At 54.6% G+C, this 22,033-nt stretch overlaps 1 protein-coding gene across 1 annotated transcript; it reads right to left on the reverse strand.

Moving 5' to 3' along the window:
- Positions 1 to 2,190: 2,190 nt before the first annotated feature.
- On the reverse strand, positions 2,191 to 21,840 carry LOC142403870 (olfactory receptor 14A16-like). Its single transcript, XM_075490169.1, has 3 exons — positions 21,816 to 21,840; positions 3,608 to 3,676; positions 2,191 to 3,173 (listed from the first exon to the last, which is right to left on the reverse strand). Exons 1-3 carry the CDS (start codon positions 21,838 to 21,840, stop codon positions 2,191 to 2,193), a joined length of 1,077 nt encoding a protein of 358 aa, XP_075346284.1.
- Between the last annotated feature and the right edge of the window lie 193 nt (positions 21,841 to 22,033).

The raw sequence follows: 22,033 nt of genomic DNA on the forward strand, positions 1-22,033 counted from the left end.
CCAAGGCACACGGCTGCCTCCTGTCCAGCTCCCTGCCCACCAAGACCTTTACCACAGGGCTGCTCCCAGCCAGGCAGCCCCCAGCCTGTGCCATCACCACGGTGAGTCCCCTGCAGGGGCAGAAACTGCCATTTGTCCTTCTGGGGTTTCATGAGGTCTCTGCCAATACGTGCTCTCCTCCTTCTTGAACACCTTCATTGAGCACAGAGGCCTGGGAGACCTTTTCAGTAAAGACTCAGGCACAGAGGCATTGAGTGCCTCAGCCCCAGCATCAGTGTCTGCTGTTATTAAATCACCCTCTCCATTCAGCAGCAGCCCTGCATTTCCCTTGTTCAGCCTTGGTCTCTAACACAGCCATTAAAGCTCTTCTTTTTGCTCCTGATTTTCTTGCCGTCACCTACTCCAGGTGATTTTTGCCTTTCCCAAACTCATAACTGCACAGCAAAAGCAATGTACATAAATTCCTTGTCTGTACCTGTCCTTGCTGTCATCCCCTTGGCAGCTGCTCCATGGCCCCTGTCTGTGCCCTGTCCTTGGATGTCCCAGCCCCGTGGCCCCACACATGGTCCCACAGCCCCACTGTGCAGGCACAGCACAGGACAGGGTGCATTCAGGGTGGGGAACGGTCCCTCTGACATGATGCCCACAGCAGTCCTTGGGGCTTTGTCACCCCATGGCCTTCCTCTTAGGCAGCCTCTCTGTTCTCCTGGAGAGGCCATGTCAGCTGTGGGGCTTCACAGACAGCCATGCTCCAGGGCCTGCCAGGGTCTGGGCCAGGAGAGAGACCGGGCAGGGCTGGGCATTCCTCTGATACAGGCACTGAGCCCAGCAGGAGGATGGAGATGACCTCGCAGCAAAACTCGCCCGTAAACCTGGGCTGAGAAGCCAGTACTGGAAATGGCTGGTGAGAGAGGCTGGGGGGTGACGACTGCCCTGGGTCACCTTCCTGGTCTATCTATGCCACCAAGGGCACAGACCAGACCCCTCTCGCCTGTGCTTTCATGTCCTGGATCCATTCCACGAGCCCAGGCTCTATACCACAAACCCAATGGAGGGTGTCCTCAATCTGCATGGGCACACAGCTCAGCTAACTTTGGCATTTTCTGGGCACTTTCCAGCCCAGCCCAGCCCCTCCTCGGATCTCCCCATCTCCCCTGCCCTCTCCCCAGCACAGCACAGCACAGCACAGCAGCCCAGGCTGGGCTGGCCCCATGGCAGTGCCCACCGCAGGGTGCTACAGAGCTCTGAGCACCCACAGCACAGCCCCAGCCCCTCTGAAGGGCACAGCAGCTCTTGGGGGGCAGAGGAGGGTCAGCCTCCCCATACGACACAGGGAATGAGGAGACAGAGGCCAGTGTCTCCCTGTGTACCCTGGTCCTGTCCCCAGGAGATCCCTGTTGCCAACTGCTGGCAGCCCCTCTGTGCCAGGCCCTCTCCCCAGCAGAAGACTCCTGGCCCTGGGACTCCTCTGGCTGCTCCTGCTGCCCCAGTGACAGAGCAGCCTGTCCCAAGCTGCTGCATGCAGAAATAAGTTTCTCTGTGTCATCAGTTTCACCCTGGAACTAGAGAGTTGTGCCTTTGCTCTTCTGCAGGGATCATCCATGCCTCTGGAGAGCCTTTCCCCAGGGGACTGTGTCTGTGCTGGCCTGATCGGATGCTTCTGCCCCCTTCCCATGCTCCCTGCAGGGCCCCAAGCTGGTAGTGCTGCTCTGCAGAGCCAGCAGGCTGTGGTGCATGAGAGCCACGGGCAGACAGTCCCAGGAAGATCCCTGATGACCATCACCATCTCCAGGGGCACCGGCACCCACAAGTGAAAGCTCAGTCCAGGTCTCCTTCCCTAATTCATCACCCTAAGCCCTCCTCCTCTCAGCCCATGGAGAACCCAAGCACAGCAGCACGGCCTTACAGGGGCAATTTCTTCAGCCTGTTCCTGACCTCTCCTTTGGAAGAAGAGCACAACCTCGAGACAGCGGCACTGAGAAACCCCCTTTTATTACAGAGATGTGACATGGGAGGCCAGCTGTGCCACCTCGCCAGACACTTGTGCAAAGACCTCTGGTTCAGGCAGAGTGGGTTCATGCCTATGGAGAAGTGGAAGGAATGCAGAAAATTCCAGAAAATTCTACTGTGCAGTAGAATTTTCACAGAGAAATTCCCAAAGCACAGGAGGTTCCCCACGTCCATTGGAAATCACTTGTGCAGGGACATGAGCAGCTTATTGCTTCTGAAAACTACAGGATGAATCAGCTTCTTCAGTGCATATTTGAGCTCCTGGTTCCTCAAGCTGTAGATGAGGGGGTTCACTGCTGGAGGAACCACCGGGTACAGAACAGCCACCACCAGATCCAGGGATGGGGGGGAGATGGAGGGGGGCTTCAGGTAGGCAAACATGCCAGTGCTGACATATAGGGAGACCACAGCCAGGTGAGGGAGGCACATGGAAAAGGCTTTGTGCCGTCCCTGCTCAGAGGGGATCCTCAGCACAGCCCTGAAGATCTGCACATAGGACAGCACAATGAAAATAAAACAGCCAAGAGCAAGGATAAAACTGGTGACAAGAAGCCCAACTTCCCTGAGGTAGGAGTGTGAGCAGGAGAGCTTGAGGATCTGGGGGATTTCACAGAAGAACTGGTCCAGGGCATTGCCTTGGCAGAGGGGTATGGAAAATGTATTGACTGTGTGAATGAGAGAATTGAGAAAAGCACTGCCCCAGGTAGCTGCTGCCATGTGGACACAAGCTCTGCTGCCCAGGAGGGTCCCGTAGTGCAGGGGTTTGCAGATGGCGATGTAACAGTCATAGGCCATGACAGTGAGAAGACAACACTCTGCTACTATCAAGAAGGTAAACAGAAAGAGCTGGGCAGCACATCCCGAGTAGGAGATGGCCCTGGTGTCCCACAGGGAATTGGCCATGGACTTGGGGAAAGTGGTAGAGATGGAGCCCAGGTCAATGAGGGAGAGGTTGAGGAGGAAGAAGTACAGGGGGTTGTGGAGGCGGTGGTCGCAGGCTACAGCGGTGATGATGAGGCCGTTGCCCAGGAGGACAGCCAGGTAGATGCCCAGGAAGAGCCAGAAGTGCAAGAGCTGCAGCTCCCGCGTGTCTGCAAATGCCAGGAGGAGGAACTGGGTGATGGAGCTGATATTGGATGGTTGCTGACTCTGGGCATGGGTTTCTGTCCTTAGAGGAAGAGTCAATGAAGAGTTAGGGGAGACTTCTCTGAGGTAAATCAAAGCCTTTCTCCTAGACCCTCACCCTGATACGCCCCACCCCCCCCCACCCCCCCACCCCCCCACCCCGGTTCCCCCAATTCCCTGTCTGGGAGACATTCCTTCAGCTTTGTGCTTGGAGCTCTGGTGGTGCTGGTGAGCGTGTGCTGAGGACAAGGGCCTGTGCCCACTGGCTGCTGAGGGGTCAGCCCTGCTCTGCAGCAGGGAGTTCATGGGAACAGTGTGGGCAGGGGCCAGAGCTGGTGTTCAGCTTTGTCAGATGAAACTGCTCCTAATGCAGAAGGGCCTGTCAGCACCTGCACTGCCAGTGCTAAGGAACCAGGATGGCAGAAGGCACTTTGAGAGGTTTTGGGTTCTTGTCAAGCTCCCTCCATCTCACCTGGGGAGTGGTGTTGGATGTCAGAAAGCCCCAGCATTTCTGCTGCACTCAGGGAGAACCGAGCGAGTTCTGCAAGGCAGAAGGATTACGTCTGGATTAGCGCAGAGTGAGGGGAGCTGGTCTGTCTCTCCGTCTTGTTCCGAGCTGCCCTGGGCTTGCACCTTCATGAGATGGAGGGCGATCACACTCTTACCTTACCCTGAAAAACAACCAGACACTGCTGAGAGCAGAGGGACCTAGCACAGACCACGCAATGTCTCATCCTTTCTCAAGGTCTCAGCACCCCACTTCTAGCCAAGGACACACAGGGCTCACTTCACCAACCCAGCAGCATTTCCTCGGTTGTAGTATCTCTGCACTTCTCCATGGGGCTTTCAGATAAAACAGAGGTGCTCTGCACAGGTCTGCATCCTGGAGGGCAGCTCACAGCTTGGAGGGACACCCCAGGGAGATAGCCAATTGTCCTCCTAGTGCTGGCATCTCAGAAAGAGAAAATGGACTCTTTCCCCAGCCCCACAGGCTGCTTTGCCCACAGCCCCACAGGTGAGAGGGAAGCTGGGACATCTGTTCCCATGGACACACCGGCATGAAGGGACCCACAAGATCAGTGTGGGACTCTGCAGCTGAAACTCCCATCCCCAGAGAGTCTGACATCCCCTTCGCCTCTTCTGCTGGTCTGCTGGACACAGAGGTGCCTCCCAGCCTAGACCCCATGGCCGTGAGGGCTGAGGGCTGTGCTGGGTGGGAGAGGAGAGATGAAGGGGGTTGCTCGGGGAAGGCATCTGCAGTGCAGGGCTGGCCGGGAGGTGCCCATATCTCCCCTGCCACAGGCTTTCCATAAGCAGTTCCCTCCCTTCCTGCCCATCTCTGCTGCCTGCAGCTGTCCCAGCTGGGAGCTGTTTCTCTGGCCCCATGTCTCTTCCCTGCCAGTGCTCACAGAGCCCAGCCCAGCCCCTGTGTGCCCGGCTCTGCCCTGCAGCCACGCTGTGTGTGCAGGGGCTACAGAAGAGGTCATACAAACCCTGAGGAACCTGGAAAGGTGCTGCTGGTGCTACCTGTAGGCTGGCAGGGGATGAAGGCACTTGCTGAGGCTCCTAGTACACCTCAGGGTGACAGTGTAGAAGCCTCCTCCCCTTCTCTAAGCTGCACGGCTGTGTTTCCATCCAACCCAGGTGAGCCAGAGCAAAGTGGAAGCACAGATTCAGGAAAGCACAGACTCAAGCAGGAAACCCCTGCCATGACCGTACTCATGAAAAGTCCCCTCAGAAATGCTCTGGGCATGATCTGGAGCTGTGAGCAGCCCTGACCCACGCAGCAGAAGGACCCTGCCCTGCCGGGGGTCCCTCCTTCCAGCCACAGCTTCTCCCCACAGCGCTGTGGGCAGCTCCCCGGGCAGGCTGAGTGCTGACCCTGGCAGGCGGCTGAATCCCTGCCCCAGCACGCAGCACCCTGGGGTGCAGGGACCCTGCTCTGAAGGACAGCCCTGGGCACCCCTGCCTGCACACCCAGCATCACACCCCTGCGGTCCTTCCTGGAAGAAGGCAGCCATCGTGTCTTCTTCGTCTGAGGGCAGGGAATCCACATGACAATGTCCTCCTCCTCCACAGCAGAGAAATTGTGAGAGCTCTCCTGAAAGATCCCAGAGGCTGTGGGATGTGCCAGCTTTAGGAGATCTCTCCAGGAACTGCAGCTGCATTGCCCTGCAGCCACAGACTTACCGTGTCGAGGGCTGTGAAGATTTCTCCCCCGGTGAGCTGTCAGCTCCCTCCCAGCCCAGGCTGCCTTTAACCTCTCTCTGCCTCACTGCTCTCCCCTCTGCACCTGCAGGCAGTGCCCTCAGCCCTGCTGCCCTTTGCAGAGGAGCTGCTCCTGGGCAGAGCTGTCTCTCTGCAGCGCTGCCCGCTTGCCAGGAGCTCCCTCCATCCCAGGAGCCCAGCCCAGCTCAGGAGCAGAGGACCACCCAAGGCAGCACTTTCTCTGCTCCCCCCTCCCCTCCACTCCCGGCTCCCTCGAGGTGTCCCGGGGTCTCCAGGGCTGACAGCTCCTGAAAGGCAGCAGGGTCACTCCTGGGGAGCACAGCTGGAAGCAGACTGAAGTCATCACTGCCTGTCCCTCTCTAAACACTAGACGGGCTGAGTCCTGCAGCGGGAATTGCTCTACCAGGGAGTGCGGATCTGCAGGAGGTGTCAATGTTCCCCTCTGGAAACCCCTGTTCCTGTCCCATTGTCAGGCAGGGCACGTAGGCAGTGACAGGCAGGGCATCCTTTCCACCTGTGCAGGGCAGGGATTGAGCCAAGTCCAGGTAGGCATCTCAGCTCTCCTCAGTATTCCTGGAGGCCCGAGGGGGATTGGGCTTCTCCAGTACACCCCACAGACCCACAGGAGGTGGGATTCCTCTTGCCTCAGCTCAGCTGCACAAAATCCCTGTGAGCTCCTTATCTAAGCTGCCATGTCAATAGTGGAGACAGAGGCCAGGAGTGAGCTTCTCCAATGCAAACACCTGGTGGCATTTGAGGTGCCAGAGGTGGTTCAGGACATGTGCAGGAGACTGCAAGCTCTAGTGGAGCAATTCTGAGAGACAGGGCAGCATCTGGGCACCTTGTCTTGGAGGCTGGTGGGGAATCCCTTTGGCCAACTGAAATGATAGAAGATGATCACACTTAGGACAACCAAACCTGTACCTGCTGAGGATGTTTAGGGCAGCCGATAGAGGTATTCACCCGATGAAATGAAGTCATGTGCCACAGGGGGAGCTCAGTCTGCCTGTCTCTTCTCCATCAGTTGTATTTCCTGCATCTCCACTAAGTGGAACCGAAGGTTTACCATGGACATCCCTACATTGCCTACCCTGTTGCCGGGCAGCTGCTCAACCTAATGGCCAAATGCAGGCCTGTAGGGCTCCCTCAGATGCCAACGTTGCCCAGCACAACTGGAGGGTGCAGCTGGCTGGGCAGTGCAGGACCTACAGCACAGCTATCCCCATTCAGGGCTGGTCCATAACAGACACCCCAGGGCATCTCAGGTACATTTGGTGCGTGTGAGCAAGAGACTGAATGCCACCACTGCAGTGAGACAAGGTCTGTCCCATGTCTGTCCAGCAGCCGCAGGCAGTGCATCAATACGAGGCACGTCACAGCAGGGTCTCCGCTCGTGTGCCAACGCTTCCAAATGCTGCTGATTCTTCTTACCCCCATCCTTTATCCACTCCCTTGATGATGCAATCCAGAACAGGTGAATGATTTTCACAGTGTGCCCGGACAACAGGATGTCCATAGCAAAGGACGTTTTCAGCAGCAACTTGTCCTTCCTGGAGATCAGCTTCACCTCTACCACAGGCCCTCCAGGCTGCAGAGACACTGCAGACAGCAAAGTCCTCTCCTGCCAGGACCGCACGGTCCAAACATGGTTCTCTCTGGCACTGGGGAGCACAGGGTGTGCGCTCTTCATGGGCACATCATTTCATCCTTACATTGCCATCTGCCATCCACTCCAGCATGCCTCTGCTCTCAAGGAAAGGCTTTGCTTGCACAGGATCTTGGGCACCAGATCTGTGATAAGGCTGAGGCTGGTCCTGGTGGCACCAAGCTGAGGTGCTGCAGCCCAAATGTGCACCAATGGCCTCAGCCTGGAGCACAGGCAGGAGCAGCTGGAGCCCCGTGTGCTGTCACAGAGCTGTGACATTGATATAATACCTGCTGAGGTGTGGTGGGACAGGTCAGAAACCTTGAGGTGCTGCAATGGATGGATAGAGGCTCCTCAGAAAAGACAGGTGGGGAAGATCAGGAGGGGGAGGCCCTCAGTGTGAGGGAGCTGCCTGGGTGTATGGAGGTCCTCTATGGGATGGGCAGCAGATTGGGTGAGCTCTTGTGGGGGAGGGTCACAGGAGAGACCAGGCAGGGAGACATGCTGGTAGGAAATCCTTACCTGGAGTCAGGTGAGGAAGAGGACAAAGTCTTATTGAAGCAATTTGAGGAAGGCCAGTTCAATGACCCCACACCACCCTTGGGGACTTTAATTGCCCTGACCTCATGGGAAGGGGAAACTGCAGGGTGCAAAGAGTCCTAGAGGTTCCTGGGGCCAGCTTCTTAGCACAGCTGCCATGTGTGCCCACATAGGTGATGCTCACCTGGATCTGGTAATTTCTGTAATGGTGCCCTCCCACCAAAGGGTGGGGTATCACCAACCCCAGGGTCAAGCTGGCTGTGACTTTGTGGATCTGAAACCTGAAATCCTCTAAAAACGGAGGTCACAGAGAGTCTCTTCGTTTCCTACAGCATCATTCAGGCTGGAAGGGACCTTGGGATGTATCTCGACCAACCTCCTGCTCCAAGCAGGGTCATACCGGATTGCTCAGGGCTTTACCCAAACGTTTTGTGGTCACTTTCTGGGATAGAGCATGTCTCGTCCCACTCGGTGGGTTGCGAGATGGGTGAATCTTTTTGATTACCAAGGGATTTGTACCGACAAAGGCCGATCTCTGCTTGGCAGAGCCGCAGGCCGGTAGAGTCGCGACAATGACTCAGAGGAACAGTTAGACTAACAACTTTATTAACTAGCAAACTACAAACTTAACCAACTAGCAAGCTCAGCGAACGAACAGAGGCAATTTGGCAATGGAGCTATTTTCCGGGCAACCCGTCACAATTCATCCAAAACTCATATGCCCAGATATGTGTATAATGGAAGAGTAGAGGAAAAGAGAAGTGAGAAAAGGAAAAGAGAAGAGAGGAGGATAAAGAAAAGGAAAGATATCACCACCCTTGGATCCCGCGATGATGATGACAGACGTGGCAATCCTCGGGTGATGGGCGCGCGCGCCGTTCCCTGGGGAAGGAGTCTCTTTATACTCTAATCCCTGCCTCAGGTCACACCCCTGCAGGATTTATGTTGCTCTGGTCCTCAAAGGGTTGCAGGCGCTGGGGGGAGGGGGGTGGTTTGCGAGAGGAGTTTCATTCCAAGTTTCGGGTGATTGTAGGCCCATTCCTTAGATAAAACTCTGTGTGACCTCTGGCCATAGATGGTAACTGCACATCCTCCAACGCACTCTTCTCATCCCGTGCTAGCCGACTTGCTGCACCTTATCTCGATACAATGTTTGAGACAGTACCTCCTTCAGTGTCTTACAAGACAATACCTCTTTTAGTCTCTCCTCCGAAAAGATCTCCCCATCCCATGCTAGCCGACTTGCCGTCGCCATGCAAATCGCACCTCATCTCTCCACAATGTTTGAGACATTAACTCTGTCAGTCTCTCACACATACACCCCATGGAGCCCTGAGCTGGCGGTGCTGCTCTGCAGAGCGAGGGGGCTGTGGTGCCCTGGGGCCATGGGGTGACCCTGCAGTAGCCATGCGGGGAAGGGTGAGAAGCAGACCCAGCCAGACAGGGATCGCTGCTGCTGAGCCTCTTTCCACCTCCCACTTCCCAGCTGGCCTATGAGCAAGGAAGGTGCTTAGGAGGATCATGAGACGTTTCCATATGACATCTCCTCAGCCACCTCCAGTGTCTCCTAAAGAGCCTGTACATCACAGTCCCCAAAGCTGTGCTACCTGTCCCACCACGTCAGCACAGTGGTTCCCTCAGAAGCTCTGTCATGGACTAAGGGGCTCCCGACCCTCCTGGCTGTGTCCCAGGCTGAGGGCATTGGTGCACATTTGGGTTGCAGCAGCTCAGCAAAGACTTCTCATGGAGAAAACTGGAACCAAGCACCCAGCACCCCACGTATGCAAAGGCTTTGCTTCAGAGCAAAGACATGCTGGGAAGGATGGCAGGTGGCAACGTAAGGATGAAATGAGATGCTCGTGAAGACAACAATCCCTGCAGTCTCCAAGGCCAGAGGATAACAAGCCTGGGCCATGCCAGCCTTGCAAGAGAGCAGTTTGCTGCCTGAGGGGACTCTGCAGCACCTTGTGCCAATCTCCAGGAACACAAGGGACCCCTGAGAAAGTCCCTGGGTGAGGTAAGGCTGCAATCCAGCCAGACTGTGGACATCAGTGGTGTGGGGTTTTCTTCATATGATCACGGGTAGAGGTGGGTAGAGGACAGGGGAGAAGAGAACTGCCAGGGGTTGAGAGTATAGGGACATGAGTGGAGACCCTGGTGTGATGTGCCTCCCAATCTTGCAGCAGCCCTGGGTGTAGACGAGATGGACCTTGCCTCCTTGCCAGAGTGTTGGCATTCCTGTGCTGGCAAAAAGGCACCGGACCCCTTTGGGAGGCCCTGGTGTGTCTGCCCAGCCCCCACTCCAGTGGGACATGGCTTTCCTGGAGGTCCTGTGCCATATTTGCCAGCCACATGCAGTTGCGCTGGGCACCCCAGGCACCTGGCATGGCACTAGAGGCCTTTCTTATGCCCTTAGAAAGAGCCTTGCAATGATATCGGTGCCTGCAATGCAGGGATGTGCCCGTGCCTGAGTTTTGTAGTAAGCTGAGCTCTAGTGAGTGCAGTGGAGGGAGCCCAGAGAGAGCCCTGACCCTCCTTCTGCTGCACTCCTCCTTTTGGCCAGCTGGAAGGCCAGCAGCTGCCATGGACATGTGAGTCTAAGAGATGTTCAGAAGCCCTAACCATTGGGTGTAACCTGAGGTGACCCAGGGACCCTCCCTCCCAGCCCCCCAGCTCATGCTCAGGCAGGTGGGGGTGTCCCATGGATGCTCCATCAGCGCTTGCAGACACAGCCACAAGTCCTGGACCACCCCTGGCACCTCAGATGCCACCAGGTGTTGGTGTGTGAGCAGCTGACTGCCACCCTCCATCCCCATGGATCACCGAGGGAGCTCAGGGCAGGGGCTGCTCTGCAGGCACCTATTTTGTGCACGCTGAGCTGGAGCAAGAGGAATTTCAGCTCCTGTGGGGTCCATGGGGAAGAGCTGAACCCCACTGCAGTCTCTGGGCTACTCACCAGAGAGGAAATACCTGATGGACTCAGCTGAACCCCTGCCCTGCACGGTGGGGAAATGATCCCTGCCTGTCACTGCCACGGTGTCCTGCCTGGCAAGGGGACAGGGATAGGGGTCGAGGGAGACAAATATTGAAACTCTTTGTAGACCCCCACGGCGTGTTAGGGCAAATCCCACTTCTAAACTCTGTCTCTGCAGTGTTCAGAGAGGGACAGTCAGTGATTGCTTCAGTTAGCGTCTGCCTACGCTCCCCAGGAGAGACCCTGCTGCCCTTGAGGAGACGTCAGCCCTTGGAGCCCCAGGGACACCTGGAGGGAGCCCAGAGGGGGCAGAGAAAGTGCTGCCTTGGGCTGGTCCTCTGCTGCTGAGCTGGGCTGGGCTCCTGGCATGGAGGGAGCTCCTGGCAAGCGGGCAGCGCTGCAGAGAGACAGCTCTGCCCAGGAGCAGCTCCTCTGCAAAGGGCAGCAGGGCTGAGGGCACTGCCTGCAGGCAGCGAGGGGAGAGCAGTGAGGCAGAGAGAGGTTAAAGGCAGCCTGGGCTTGGAGGATGCTGAGAGCTCACTCTTGGAGAAATCTTCACAGCCCTTGACAGGGCAATGCAGCTGCAGTTGCTGGAGGGATCTCCTAAAGCTGGCACATCCCACAGCCCATGGGATCTGTAAGTACAATTCTCACAGTTTCTCTAGTGCAGGGGATAAGGACGTCTTGTGGAGCAGGGCTTCCTTGCTGCACCGTCAGAGGGACAGGGCATGATGTGTCTCTGGGTGCAGTGCAATGCAGACGCTTCCTGGAGCAGTCTCCTAAAGCAGGCATAGCCCATGTCTAAGAAGATCTGCCAGGAAGGCTCTCGAGGCTCCTTCGGTGTTGAGGAGGACGTGCTTCAGAGCAGGGCTTCCGTGCCGCACCGTCAGAGGGACGGGGCATGACCGCTGCCTTCTCCCAGGAACAACCGCAGGGGTGTGAAGCCGGGTGTGCAGGCAGGGGTGCCCAGGGCTGTCCTTGCGAGCAGGGTCCCTGTGCCCCTGGGTGCTGTGTGCCACGGCAGGGAGTCTGCTGCCTGCCAGGGTCAGCACTCAGCCTGCCCAGGGAGCTCCCCATGGCTCTGCAGGGAGAGGCTGTGGGTGGAAGGAGCCACCCCCGTCAGGGCAGGGTCCTTCTGCTGTCCCAAGGGTGCTGCATGGGTCAGGGCTGCTCACAGCTCCACACCACCCCCAGGACATTTCCCAGGGGACTTTTCAAGAAGCGTATCAAGGCAGGGGCTACCTTGTGTAAAGGTGTTTCCAGTTTCCTGCTGTGCTGGTGGTGGTGGTGGCGAATGGTGATGGTTCTTTCAGTTTTGGACGAATGACCGAGACTCCTACAGCGTTACAGTGAGTTATCAATAGGTTCCCAGGAACCTGATAAAGTCCCTTCACCCATTGCTTTGCCTACAGAAAGCACCAATGTCACCTCTATGGTGTCTTCAGGATTCATCTGAGGTGCTCCTTAGGACTTGCCAACACACAGATGGCCCTGGCCAGTGCCCTGCTGCCAGGAGGAGTCTGCAACGCAGAGCTGAAGCACCCAGTGCGTGGGATGGGCTCTGTGAGCACTGGCAGGGAGGAGACATGGGGACAGAGAAACGGCTCCTGGCAGGGACAGCTCCAGGCAGCAGAGACAAGGGCAGGGACTGAGAGGAAAGTGCTGACGGCAAAGGCTGAGGGGGATCTGGGCACCTCCCTGCCAGCCCTTCAGTGAGCATGCCTTTTCCCCAGTCAAGGCCCCCTGGGCTCTTCTCCCACCCAGCAGAGCCTCTGCCCTCAAGGTCAGGGCTTCCAGGGCAGGAGTTGCCTCCTCTGCAGCAGAGGAGACTCTCCCGAGTGCCTGTCTTTCCGTCCTGGTCCTGCTTCCCTTGGCACAAGCACTGGGGCATTTCTGTGGTTTCCCCACCCCTCCCTGGTGCTGCTGCTCTTGTTTTCAGGCTCTCTGGGAAAGGGGGTTCCAGCTGCAGCTCAGCAGCTGATCCTGCAGGTCCTGCCATGCTCATGTTTCCGTGGGTGCAAGGCGGCTCTGTGGGGCACTGGGCAAAGCAGTCCATGGCATGGGGATAAGGCTGACTGTCCGTTAAGGACACCCCATTTTTAGGGCATCCAGAAGACCACAGCTCTTCCCTGGGGAGGGGAGGGTGGAGATCATCTGCCCTTTCAGGCTGGATTCAGCTGTTCCCAGCAGAATCCAATTTCCTTTCAGGGGAACATCTGAGTGTGATCACCATCCAGACCAAAGAGGTGTGAGCCAAGGACAGCTGGGAGCAAGACTGATGGACAGACCAGCTCTCCTCCATCTGCACTAAGGGTCTGTCCTTCTGCCTCTCAGGACTCTCAGTGTAGCACTTGTGGTGTAGCAGAAATGCCAAGGATTTCTGCCTTCAGAAAACACTCCCCAGATGTGAGAGGGGCAACAGGAGCAAAATAAACAAAACAAAAGCCCTGCACCTCACTTCTGCAGTTGGGTGAATTGGGAAGGACAATGCTGAAAAGCTCTTTGAAACCATGAGTAAATTGACCCTGAGATCACTCCTGGTTCCTGTTTAGCTGTGGCTGCACAGCAGGACTGATTCCTCCACAGAAGAGTCCCCTGCTCCCCACTACACCCCAACCCAGCACAGACCAGAGCTCAAGCCAGGGAGCTGCACGAAGGCCTTCCTGGAAAGAGAGAGGCCACGAGGGCTGTTTCTCTGAGACATGGAATAGGTTTTACTCAGAGAAGTCTCTCCTCACTTGTCACTGCCCTTTCCTCCCTCACCAGGCCCTTTGCACAGAGTAAGCAGATGTCCAACAGCAGCTCCATCACCCAGTTCCTCCTCCTGGCGTTCATGGACACACGGAAGGAGCTGCAGCTCTTGCACTTCTGGCTCTTCCTGGGCATCTACCTGGCTGCCCTCCTGGGCAACGGCCTCATCATTGCTGCTGTAGCCTGCGACCACCGCCTCCACACCCCCATGTACTTCTTCCTCCTCAACCTCTCTGTTCTTGACCTGGGCTCCATCTCCACCACTGTTCCCAAATCCATGGCCAATTCCCTGTGGGACACCAGGGCCATCTCCTACTTGGGGTGTGCTACTCAGGTTTTTTTCTTTCATCTTTTCTTGTCAGCAGAGTATTGTCTTCTCACCATCATGGCCTATGACCGCCACGTTGCCATCTGTAACCCCCTGCTCTACGGGACTCTCCTGGGCAGCAGAGCTTGTGTCCACATGGCAGCAGCTGCCTGGGGCAGTGGGTTTCTCTATGCTGTTCTGCACACGGCCAATACATTTGCACTACCCCTCTGCCAAGGCAATGCCCTGGACCAGTTCTTCTGTGAAGTGCCCCAGATCCTCAAGCTCTCTTGCTCACACACGTACCTCAGGGAAGTTGGACTTCTTGTGGTTAGTGCTTTTCTTGTTTTGGGATGTTTTGTTTTCATTGTGCTCTCCTATGTGCAGATCTTCAGGGCCGTGCTGAGGATCCCCTCTGAGCAGGGACGGCACAAAGCCTTTTCCACGTGCCTCCCTCACCTGGCCGTGGTCTCCTTGTTTTCTGAGTTTGCCTATCTGAGGCCCCCCTCCATCTCCTCCCCATCCCTGGATCTGGTGATGGCAGTTCTATACTCGTTGGTTCCTCCAGCAGTGAACCCCCTCATCTACAGCATGAGGAACCAGGACCTCAAGGATGCCCTGAGGAAACTATTTCAATACATCCTACTTCAATTTCAGCATCAATAAGATGCCCATTATCTTCATAGCAGCCCCAGGGTATCTCAGGAAATGTGAAAAATTGGTGGTTTGGTTTGTTTTTTCTCTTGCTCGTTCGTTGATGATACAATTCCTCTTTAAGTAAGACTATATTTGCCCTCCTGCTTTTGTTTTGTTTTTTTACTCAAGGACCTCTTATATATATGGAGACAGGCTCCCTGTGATAAACACAATAAAGAAACCAGTAGAAATTTTTTTGCCCCCGTTCCCATCACTTATATCTTGTGTGGACATGGACAACAGCAGGACCGGGTCTTTTCCGTGCTGGTGTCTCCTCCCTTCCCCCCTGTCCTGCTGTGCCCTTGCATTTGTGTAAGCCCTAAGGTCTCATGTAACTTGTGACAGTCCTGTTGCCTCCACAGTGGCATGCCTGTGGCTGCAGGAGGAGCAGGCCATGTGAGCCACTGTGTCAGAGCTGGCTTCCCTGCCAGCACCACCGTCACCAAAGGGGCTCCTCAGGAGAGGGCCAGACGACCGGGTGCCTCTTCCAAAGCTGGTGTCAGGAATACACCCAAGGAGCTGCTCCCAAAAAAGGCCTCTTGCTCTTCTGGGGTTTCCGACAGATTCAGGGGGACAAGCTAAGAGTCCCAGTGTGATATATTAGGGACTGAGGGTTGGATGGAGAGCTCCCTTCTTGGTTGCACATGTCCGAGAAGACAGCAACTGGTCTTTGACTTATCTGCCTGGCACTGTCACACCTCTGGTGGGGATGATGGCAGATGCTGGCCTGGAGAGAAATCAGGAACTGCCAGGAGGCGTCAGGGTAACCCCAGGGACAGCGTATGAGTCTGGGTGGGCAGTGAATGGCTCCTCATAAAATGTGTAATGTCATAAGGTAGGTTCTTCCAGAGGAAAAGGTGAACCTGAGGAGCCCATGGGCTACTGAGGACTCTGCAATGCCAGGAGAGGCTGTGAGGAGCCAGCAGGCAAAGGGACATGAGAGTGGAGAGTGGTTCAGGACACCGTGACGGATGCACCCACTCTGAATTAGTGAACAGTACTTTGGTTCAAGCGTCACCGACAAGTGGCCCTGACTGAAATCAGTCCTGCTGTGCAAACTGTGAGAGCTGTGCTAGGCCATATCTTCTCAGCCACTAAGGAGTCTCGGCCACGTCTTATCAGGAGCCAAGAGTACCAGCCCGAGCTGGGAGTGGACAGAACTAAAACTGCTACAGCTGCCCTCCTGCACAGACGCCAAAGGAGGGTTTGACTACGAGTCCATCCCTGTGTGCTATAAATATTTGTAGCCTCCCCGAGGCCATTGAGGTCTCCTGTACGGCAAGAGGTTGCATGGCGATGATCTGCCCTTTGAGCAGGGACACTTCTCAAGGGTACTCCTCAAGGCTGAGAGACCCCTTACCTGGTACCTGATATCTATAACGAGGCAGGTGATATTTTACATTAGGCCTAAACGTATATTGTATACTACCAAAATTTATTTATGTATCCAGCTATTGATTAAATATTAGTATCATAGTAAGTAGCAGAGTGTTTGAGTAATGTCTAACTCATTGTCTAAATCGTCATCTAATCATCATGTAAATTATCATCGAAATTATAATTTCAATCATTGTCAAATCATTGTCAAATCACTGTTTAATTACTGTTTAACTACCATTCAACTATTGCTTAATCACCATTTGATTATCATTTAATTTTCATTCAATCATAAATTAATTGTCATTTGATCATCGTTTAATCATTAATGAAATCTTTTAGTAAACCCCACAGCAATGACTTCTCTTAATAATTCACCTGCGACAAAAATTGGTGTAGTCTGCAGTGTGGCGGACTCAGTCCTTGAATAATTATGGAGGACAAATTTAACCCTTCACCAAAATATGTGGATGATTGGGTGCATGAAAAGCGGGAAAACTGGAATAGGATGGAGAAACAATTAGACCTTGCAGTAGGGAAAAGGAAAGATGGTAAAGAGAAGGGAATAATATGCGAAAAGTTGATAACGTGTTTGGGAGCTGCGTATCAGTATAAGGAATGTAAAGATCAGGAAATGGGAGTGTTACAAGGTGAGGGTGAACAAAGAAAGCGACCAGAAATGCTGTTATCTCTGCAGATAGATCAATTGTAGAAACAACCGGGGGAGGAGAAAGAAAAACGCAGGAAGGTAGGGGATAAACTGGAACTCATGATAATTCAGGCCCCCCAACCCACCAGATCCTCTAAAAATTCGTAAGCTAATTGTGTCTCCCGAGAAGATTGGGATGGAGATATTTGGGAGAACCCCAACCAAGAACTTAGGGATGAGAGTGAATGAGATGAATCAGAATTTAAGGTAGCCCCTGTTATTAAAACTGAGGTATCTGCTGGACCTCAAGGGGGCAACCAGAGAAATAGCACAAGGACCATTCCATGGGACCCCCTTCAACTGGCCAATCTGCATGAAAAATATGGGCAGAAGCCTGGCAAGAGCGAGACTGAATACCTGTGGTGTGCCTCCTTAACCGGAGGAGAGCATATGATGTTAGAGCAAGGCAAAGCGGATGGCTTTGGGGGACCAGGAGTGTTCTTGAACGAGGGAGCAGCCCCTAACGCTGAGCCACACTCCATTACACGCTGAGTAGCTTATTGGGCAGGGGCACAGAGCCTTGGGATAGAGGGCAGCCACTGCTATGCCAATACGATCATGAAGCGAGCTTTCTACTGCCGTTACAAAAGCAGCCTGCCTGCAGGCTGTGAACGACAGGGGTGCACATGGTAATTACCCTCTCTCTGCCCGTGTAGACGCCCCAAGCCATGAGACCCCTGCTAAGGGGAGCCCCTGCTGCCTGACAATCGTACCTCATTGCAAAGAGGGATGAAATAAGACAAAACATACAACATCACGCTCAGGAGGGTCAGGGCAGCCAAGCCCAGCTTTGACCCATCCCAACCTGGGCAGACTTAGTGCACAGCACTGTAAATCATCGTCAAGAAATGGGGAGGGATGAACCGACACCAGCAGGACAATCCCAAGCTGATGCAGACAGCAGAGTACGTAAGTACGTACTCCGGCAAGTAAGACGAACTCCCCAGAACCCCAGACACTTGCCCCGATCTCATGAACCCCCTGATGGAAGCTCATCAATGGGATAACACAGACGGCTCTCTTATCTATGTCCCAATGGGCTGTCAAAGATTACTAGTAACATTTTCAATATACATGGGACATAAAATGTTAATAATTTCAAGTTTGGATTCCCAAAGAACTAACATTAACCCCGGCCAAGAAAGGGTTAAGTAATAGGATTTACAGGCCAAAGTGAAACATTCCCCATAGCTAAAGTAAACTGGTGATTGCCAGGGGAGCAAAGGATATCAAGGCACCAGTTAGCAGTAGTTTCAGGGAAGGAAAATGGTTTGGGCTTTGAGGTATGACAAGGACGAGTTTGGAAAGGACTGGACAGTGGTGTTTGGTCTTGTGGCTGCCGGGAGTGTCCTTGGTTAGCGGAGTGAAAATGAGCAGCTCCCCATGGGTGTCAGTGAACTGGCAGAGTTCACTGCTGTGAGCTGCCCCCACGCTGCCTGACTCAACAATAACCCATGTCCCTCACTCTCCTCTCTCTGCCGCTGCTGGGATGGGTATTGTGGAGGTCACAGCTGACCCAGAAAAAAGACACCTTATCTCCCAAACACTCTCCCCATATAATTCCCCAGTGTGACCAGTTAAAAAGCAGATGGGAGATGGTGCCTAACTATAGACTACAGAAAGTCAAATGCAAACACCCCTCCTCCTACAGCTGCCGTCCCACACGTGGCTACATTAACTGCCACCTTCCAAGCTGCCACTCACCCCCAGATGGTGGTAGGAGATGTAAAAGATATGTTCTTTATGGTGCCGCTGCAGGAGGAGGAGAACACAAAACTTGCTTCTACCTGGGAGGGGATACAATTTATTTTTAATTGTAAAGTACAAATAGACACGTACACAATTAACTTGATCTCCTTCTACGAAAAGGTGACACGCTTAGTGGATGAGGGAAAGGCTGTGCATGTTGTCTGCCTTTGACAATGTTTCCCACAGCATTCTCCTGCAGAAACTGGCTGCTCATGCCTTGGAGAAGCATGAGCTTCTCTGGGAAAACAACCTGGCAGGATGGCCGGGCCCAAAGAGTTGTGGTGACTGGAGTTAAATCCAGTTGGCGGCTGGTCACACGTGGTGTTCCCAAGGCTCACTACTGGGGCCAGTTCTCTTTAATAACTTTATCAACATCTGGATGAGGGCATTGAGTGCACCCTCAGTAAGTTTGCAGAGAACACCAAGTTGTGCGGGAGCGTTGATCTGCCTGAGGGCAGGAAGGCTCTGCAGAGGGACCTGGACAGGCTGGGTCGATGGGCTGAGGTCAATTGTATGAGGTTCAACAAGGCACAGTGCTGTGTCCTGCTCTCCCTATGGGACATGACTGCAGTCGTTCATATGAATACTTCTATAAACTGCCATGAACATACTGAGTGGGAAAAGGTTCTTTTGGCCTGTATTTGGGCAGCAGCTGTCATTTCACTTGGCCAAAGGAATTTCCTACCAGGCTCCTGTATGATCCCTGAGATGTTGCCCTGGCTTTATGAACTTCTCCATTAGAGCTTGCAGTTGCCTGCAGGTATCTTGGGCCACCACTGGCAACGCCAATGTCACCAGGTATTTGCATCTGAACACCTCACTGCTGCCCTCCATCTGCATTAATTAGCAAGGGAGCTGAGAGAAGGAGCTCCCATGCAGGTGCCTATGTTGTGCACTCCTGGACAGAGGCCAGAGGAATCCCACCTCCTGTGGGTTTGTGGCAGGCATGGGAGGGAGCTGAGTCTCCTTCAAATATGAGGAATAGAAATGCAGGATGAGATGCTCCATGGACTCAGCTGAATCCCTTCCCTCAGCAGGGGTAAGGGAGATCCCTGCCTGCCACTGTCTGAGAGCCCTTTCTAACAATGAGACCAAAAAAGGTGATATTTCGAAGAAACTTTGTCTCTGAGAGGAGAAATGACTCTGCTGGAAAGAAGTGTCTCTCCCCAGCTGAGGGAGGGAACATGAGTGCTGCCTTCAGCCTGTTTCTCAGCAGGTTCCCCTGCAGCCCCAGGGACACCTGGAGGGAGCCCAGAGGGGGCAGAGAAAGTGCTGCCTTGGGCTGGTCCTCTGCTGCTGAGCTGGGCTGGGCTCCTGGCATGGAGGGAGCTCCTGGCAAGCGGGCAGCGCTGCCGAGAGACAGCTCTGCCCAGGAGCAGCTCCTCTGCAAAGGGCAGCAGGGCTGAGGGCACTGCCTGCAGGCAGCGAGGGGGGTGAGGGAAGTCAGAGAGAGGTTAAAGACAGATGGGAGTGGGAGGACAGAGGAGAGCTCACTTGCAGAATAACCTTCACAGCCCTCTACATGGTAAGTCTCTGCCTGCAGGGCAATGCAGCTGCAGCTCCTGGAAAGATCTCCTAAAGCTGGCACATCCCACAGCCTACGGGATCTGCCAGGAGGGCTCTCACAGTTTCCCCAGTGCAGAGAAAATGACTGGCTTTGGAGCAGGGCTTCCCTGCTGCACCATCAGAGGGACGGGGCATGTCGGCTGCCTTCACCCGGGGATGGCTGCAGAGTGTGAAGCTGGGGGTGCACCCAGGGGTGCCCTGTCCTTCAGAGCAGGGCCCCTGCACCCCAGGGGCTGTGTGCTGGGGCAGGACCTTTGTCTCCTGCCAGGGTCAGCTCTCAGCTTACCTGGGGAGCTGCCAGCAGCAGTGCGGGGAGAAGCTGTGGGTGGAAGAAGCAACTGCTGGCAGGAGAGGGTCCTTCTGCTGTCAAGAGGGTGCTGCGTTGGTCAGGGCTGCTCACAGCTCCAGATCACCCCCAGGGCATTTCTGAGGGGACTTTTCAAGGGGAAGGTGAAGGCAGGGATTTCCTAAAAGACAAGGAGCATTGGTGACTTTGTGTTTTTAGTTTCCTATTTGAGGGGCACGGGCAGTTGGAAAAAGGGATCTCTCAAGTTTGAAGAAGTCACTGAGACTCCTGAGCTGTAACTCTGAGTGATCAGTAGGTCTGCCAGAAACCTCCTAGAGTGCCTTCAGCCACTCCTCTGCCTGTGGACAGCACCAGCTTCACCTGTGTTGCACCCATCAGGGTGTTTCTTCCCTGCCCTTTCCCACCTGCAAACAGGACCATGCATGCAGCCAGTGCCCTGCAAACAGGCAGGTTTCTGTAGGGCCAGGGGGAGTGCACAGAGGTTGGGATGGGATCTGTGAGCACTGACAGGGAAAGACATGGGACAGGGAAACACCTCCCAGGAGGAAAATCTCCAGGCAGCAGAGATATGATCAGGGAATGAGAGGAAACGAAAACCAGAAATGTTGTGGGAGGGAGAATTCAGAAATCTCCCTGTGATCCCCTCCAATGCAGACCCCTTCCCCTGAGCAAGCCCCCTCGCCTCCTGTCCCAGCCAGCAAAGCCTCTGCCCTCAGGGCTGTGGGGTCCAAGGCGTGAACCACCTCCTCTGCAGCCAGAGCTCCAGCAGAGCCGTGCTGCAGCTCTCCAGCCACGTGTCCATGTCCCTCTGCAGAGCACAGGGCTGAGAGCAACTGCCCAGTAATGTGAGTGTCTGGGAAGTGTTGTGCACAGCTGGGTGAGGGTAACGCTGTCCTGAGTGCCCGGCTGCCTCTCCTTGTGCCTCTCTCACCTAGACCATCACTGCATTTCTCCTTGTTTCTCCACCTGTCTGTGTTATTGTGATTGTTTTCTTGTTCTTGCTGTCAGGCTCTCTGGGGATGGGAGCTGCAGCAGCCGAGTCAGGCACTGCCACTGCTCTTGTGATTCCTGCCATGCAGGTGAGTCCATGGGAATGAAGTGTCCAAGCTGTCCTCTAACCTGTGGGGCTGCGGGCAATGCGGTCTGTGTCATTCCCTTGCAAATGAGCTGACTGTCCCTTACTGAGATACCATCATTAGGACCCTTGGGTATCTCCTTGGGGTGTCCTTCCAAGCACTGAGCTGCCCTCCAGGATGCAAATCTGTCCTATAGCATCTTGGTGTTACCTGAATGCCCCATAGAGAAGCAGAGAGATGCTATGACCAAGGAAATGCTGCTGGGTTGGTGAAATGAACCGTGTGTGTCCTTGGCTACAAGTGGCGTGCTGAGACCTTGAGAAAGGGTGAGACACTTAGTGCTCGGCAGTGGATTTCTCTGCTCTCAGCAGTGCCTGGTATCTTTTCAGGTTAACGTGTGAGTGTGATTACCCTCTGTCTCAGAAAGGGACAAGCAGAGGGCAGCTGGGAACAAGACAGAGGGACAGAGCAGCTCCCCTCACTCTGCACTAAGCCACAGGCAATCCTCTGGCCTCGCAGGGCTCCCTTTGCTCTCCCTGAGTGCAGCAGAAATGATGAGGGTTTCTGAAATCCCAGAAAACCTCCAGCTGAGATGGGAGAGAGCTGTGAAAAACCCTCTCTCTCTCAAACACTTTTGCGATTGTGGTTTCTTAGCAATGGGAGTGCAGATACTGACAAGCCCTTTTGCATTGGGAGCAGTTTTATCTGACAAATTCAACCACCAGGACTGCCCACACCATTCCCAGGAACCCACTGCTGCAGAGCAGGGCTGACTCCATGGCAACCAGCGGGCAGAGGTCCTGCTCCTCCTGGCACACTCAGCCAGCACCACCCAGAGCTCCATCCACAGAGCTGAATGAAGGTCTCATAGAAGTGGAAAACGGGCAGGGAGTGCGTAGTATGGAAATGGCTTTGATTTCCCTCAGAGAAGTCTCCCCTAACTTGTCACTGTCCTTTCCTCCTTCCTCAGTG

Source organism: Mycteria americana, unplaced genomic scaffold (assembly GCF_035582795.1).
Source record: "Mycteria americana isolate JAX WOST 10 ecotype Jacksonville Zoo and Gardens unplaced genomic scaffold, USCA_MyAme_1.0 Scaffold_46, whole genome shotgun sequence".
Classification (NCBI taxonomy): domain Eukaryota; kingdom Metazoa; phylum Chordata; class Aves; order Ciconiiformes; family Ciconiidae; genus Mycteria; species Mycteria americana.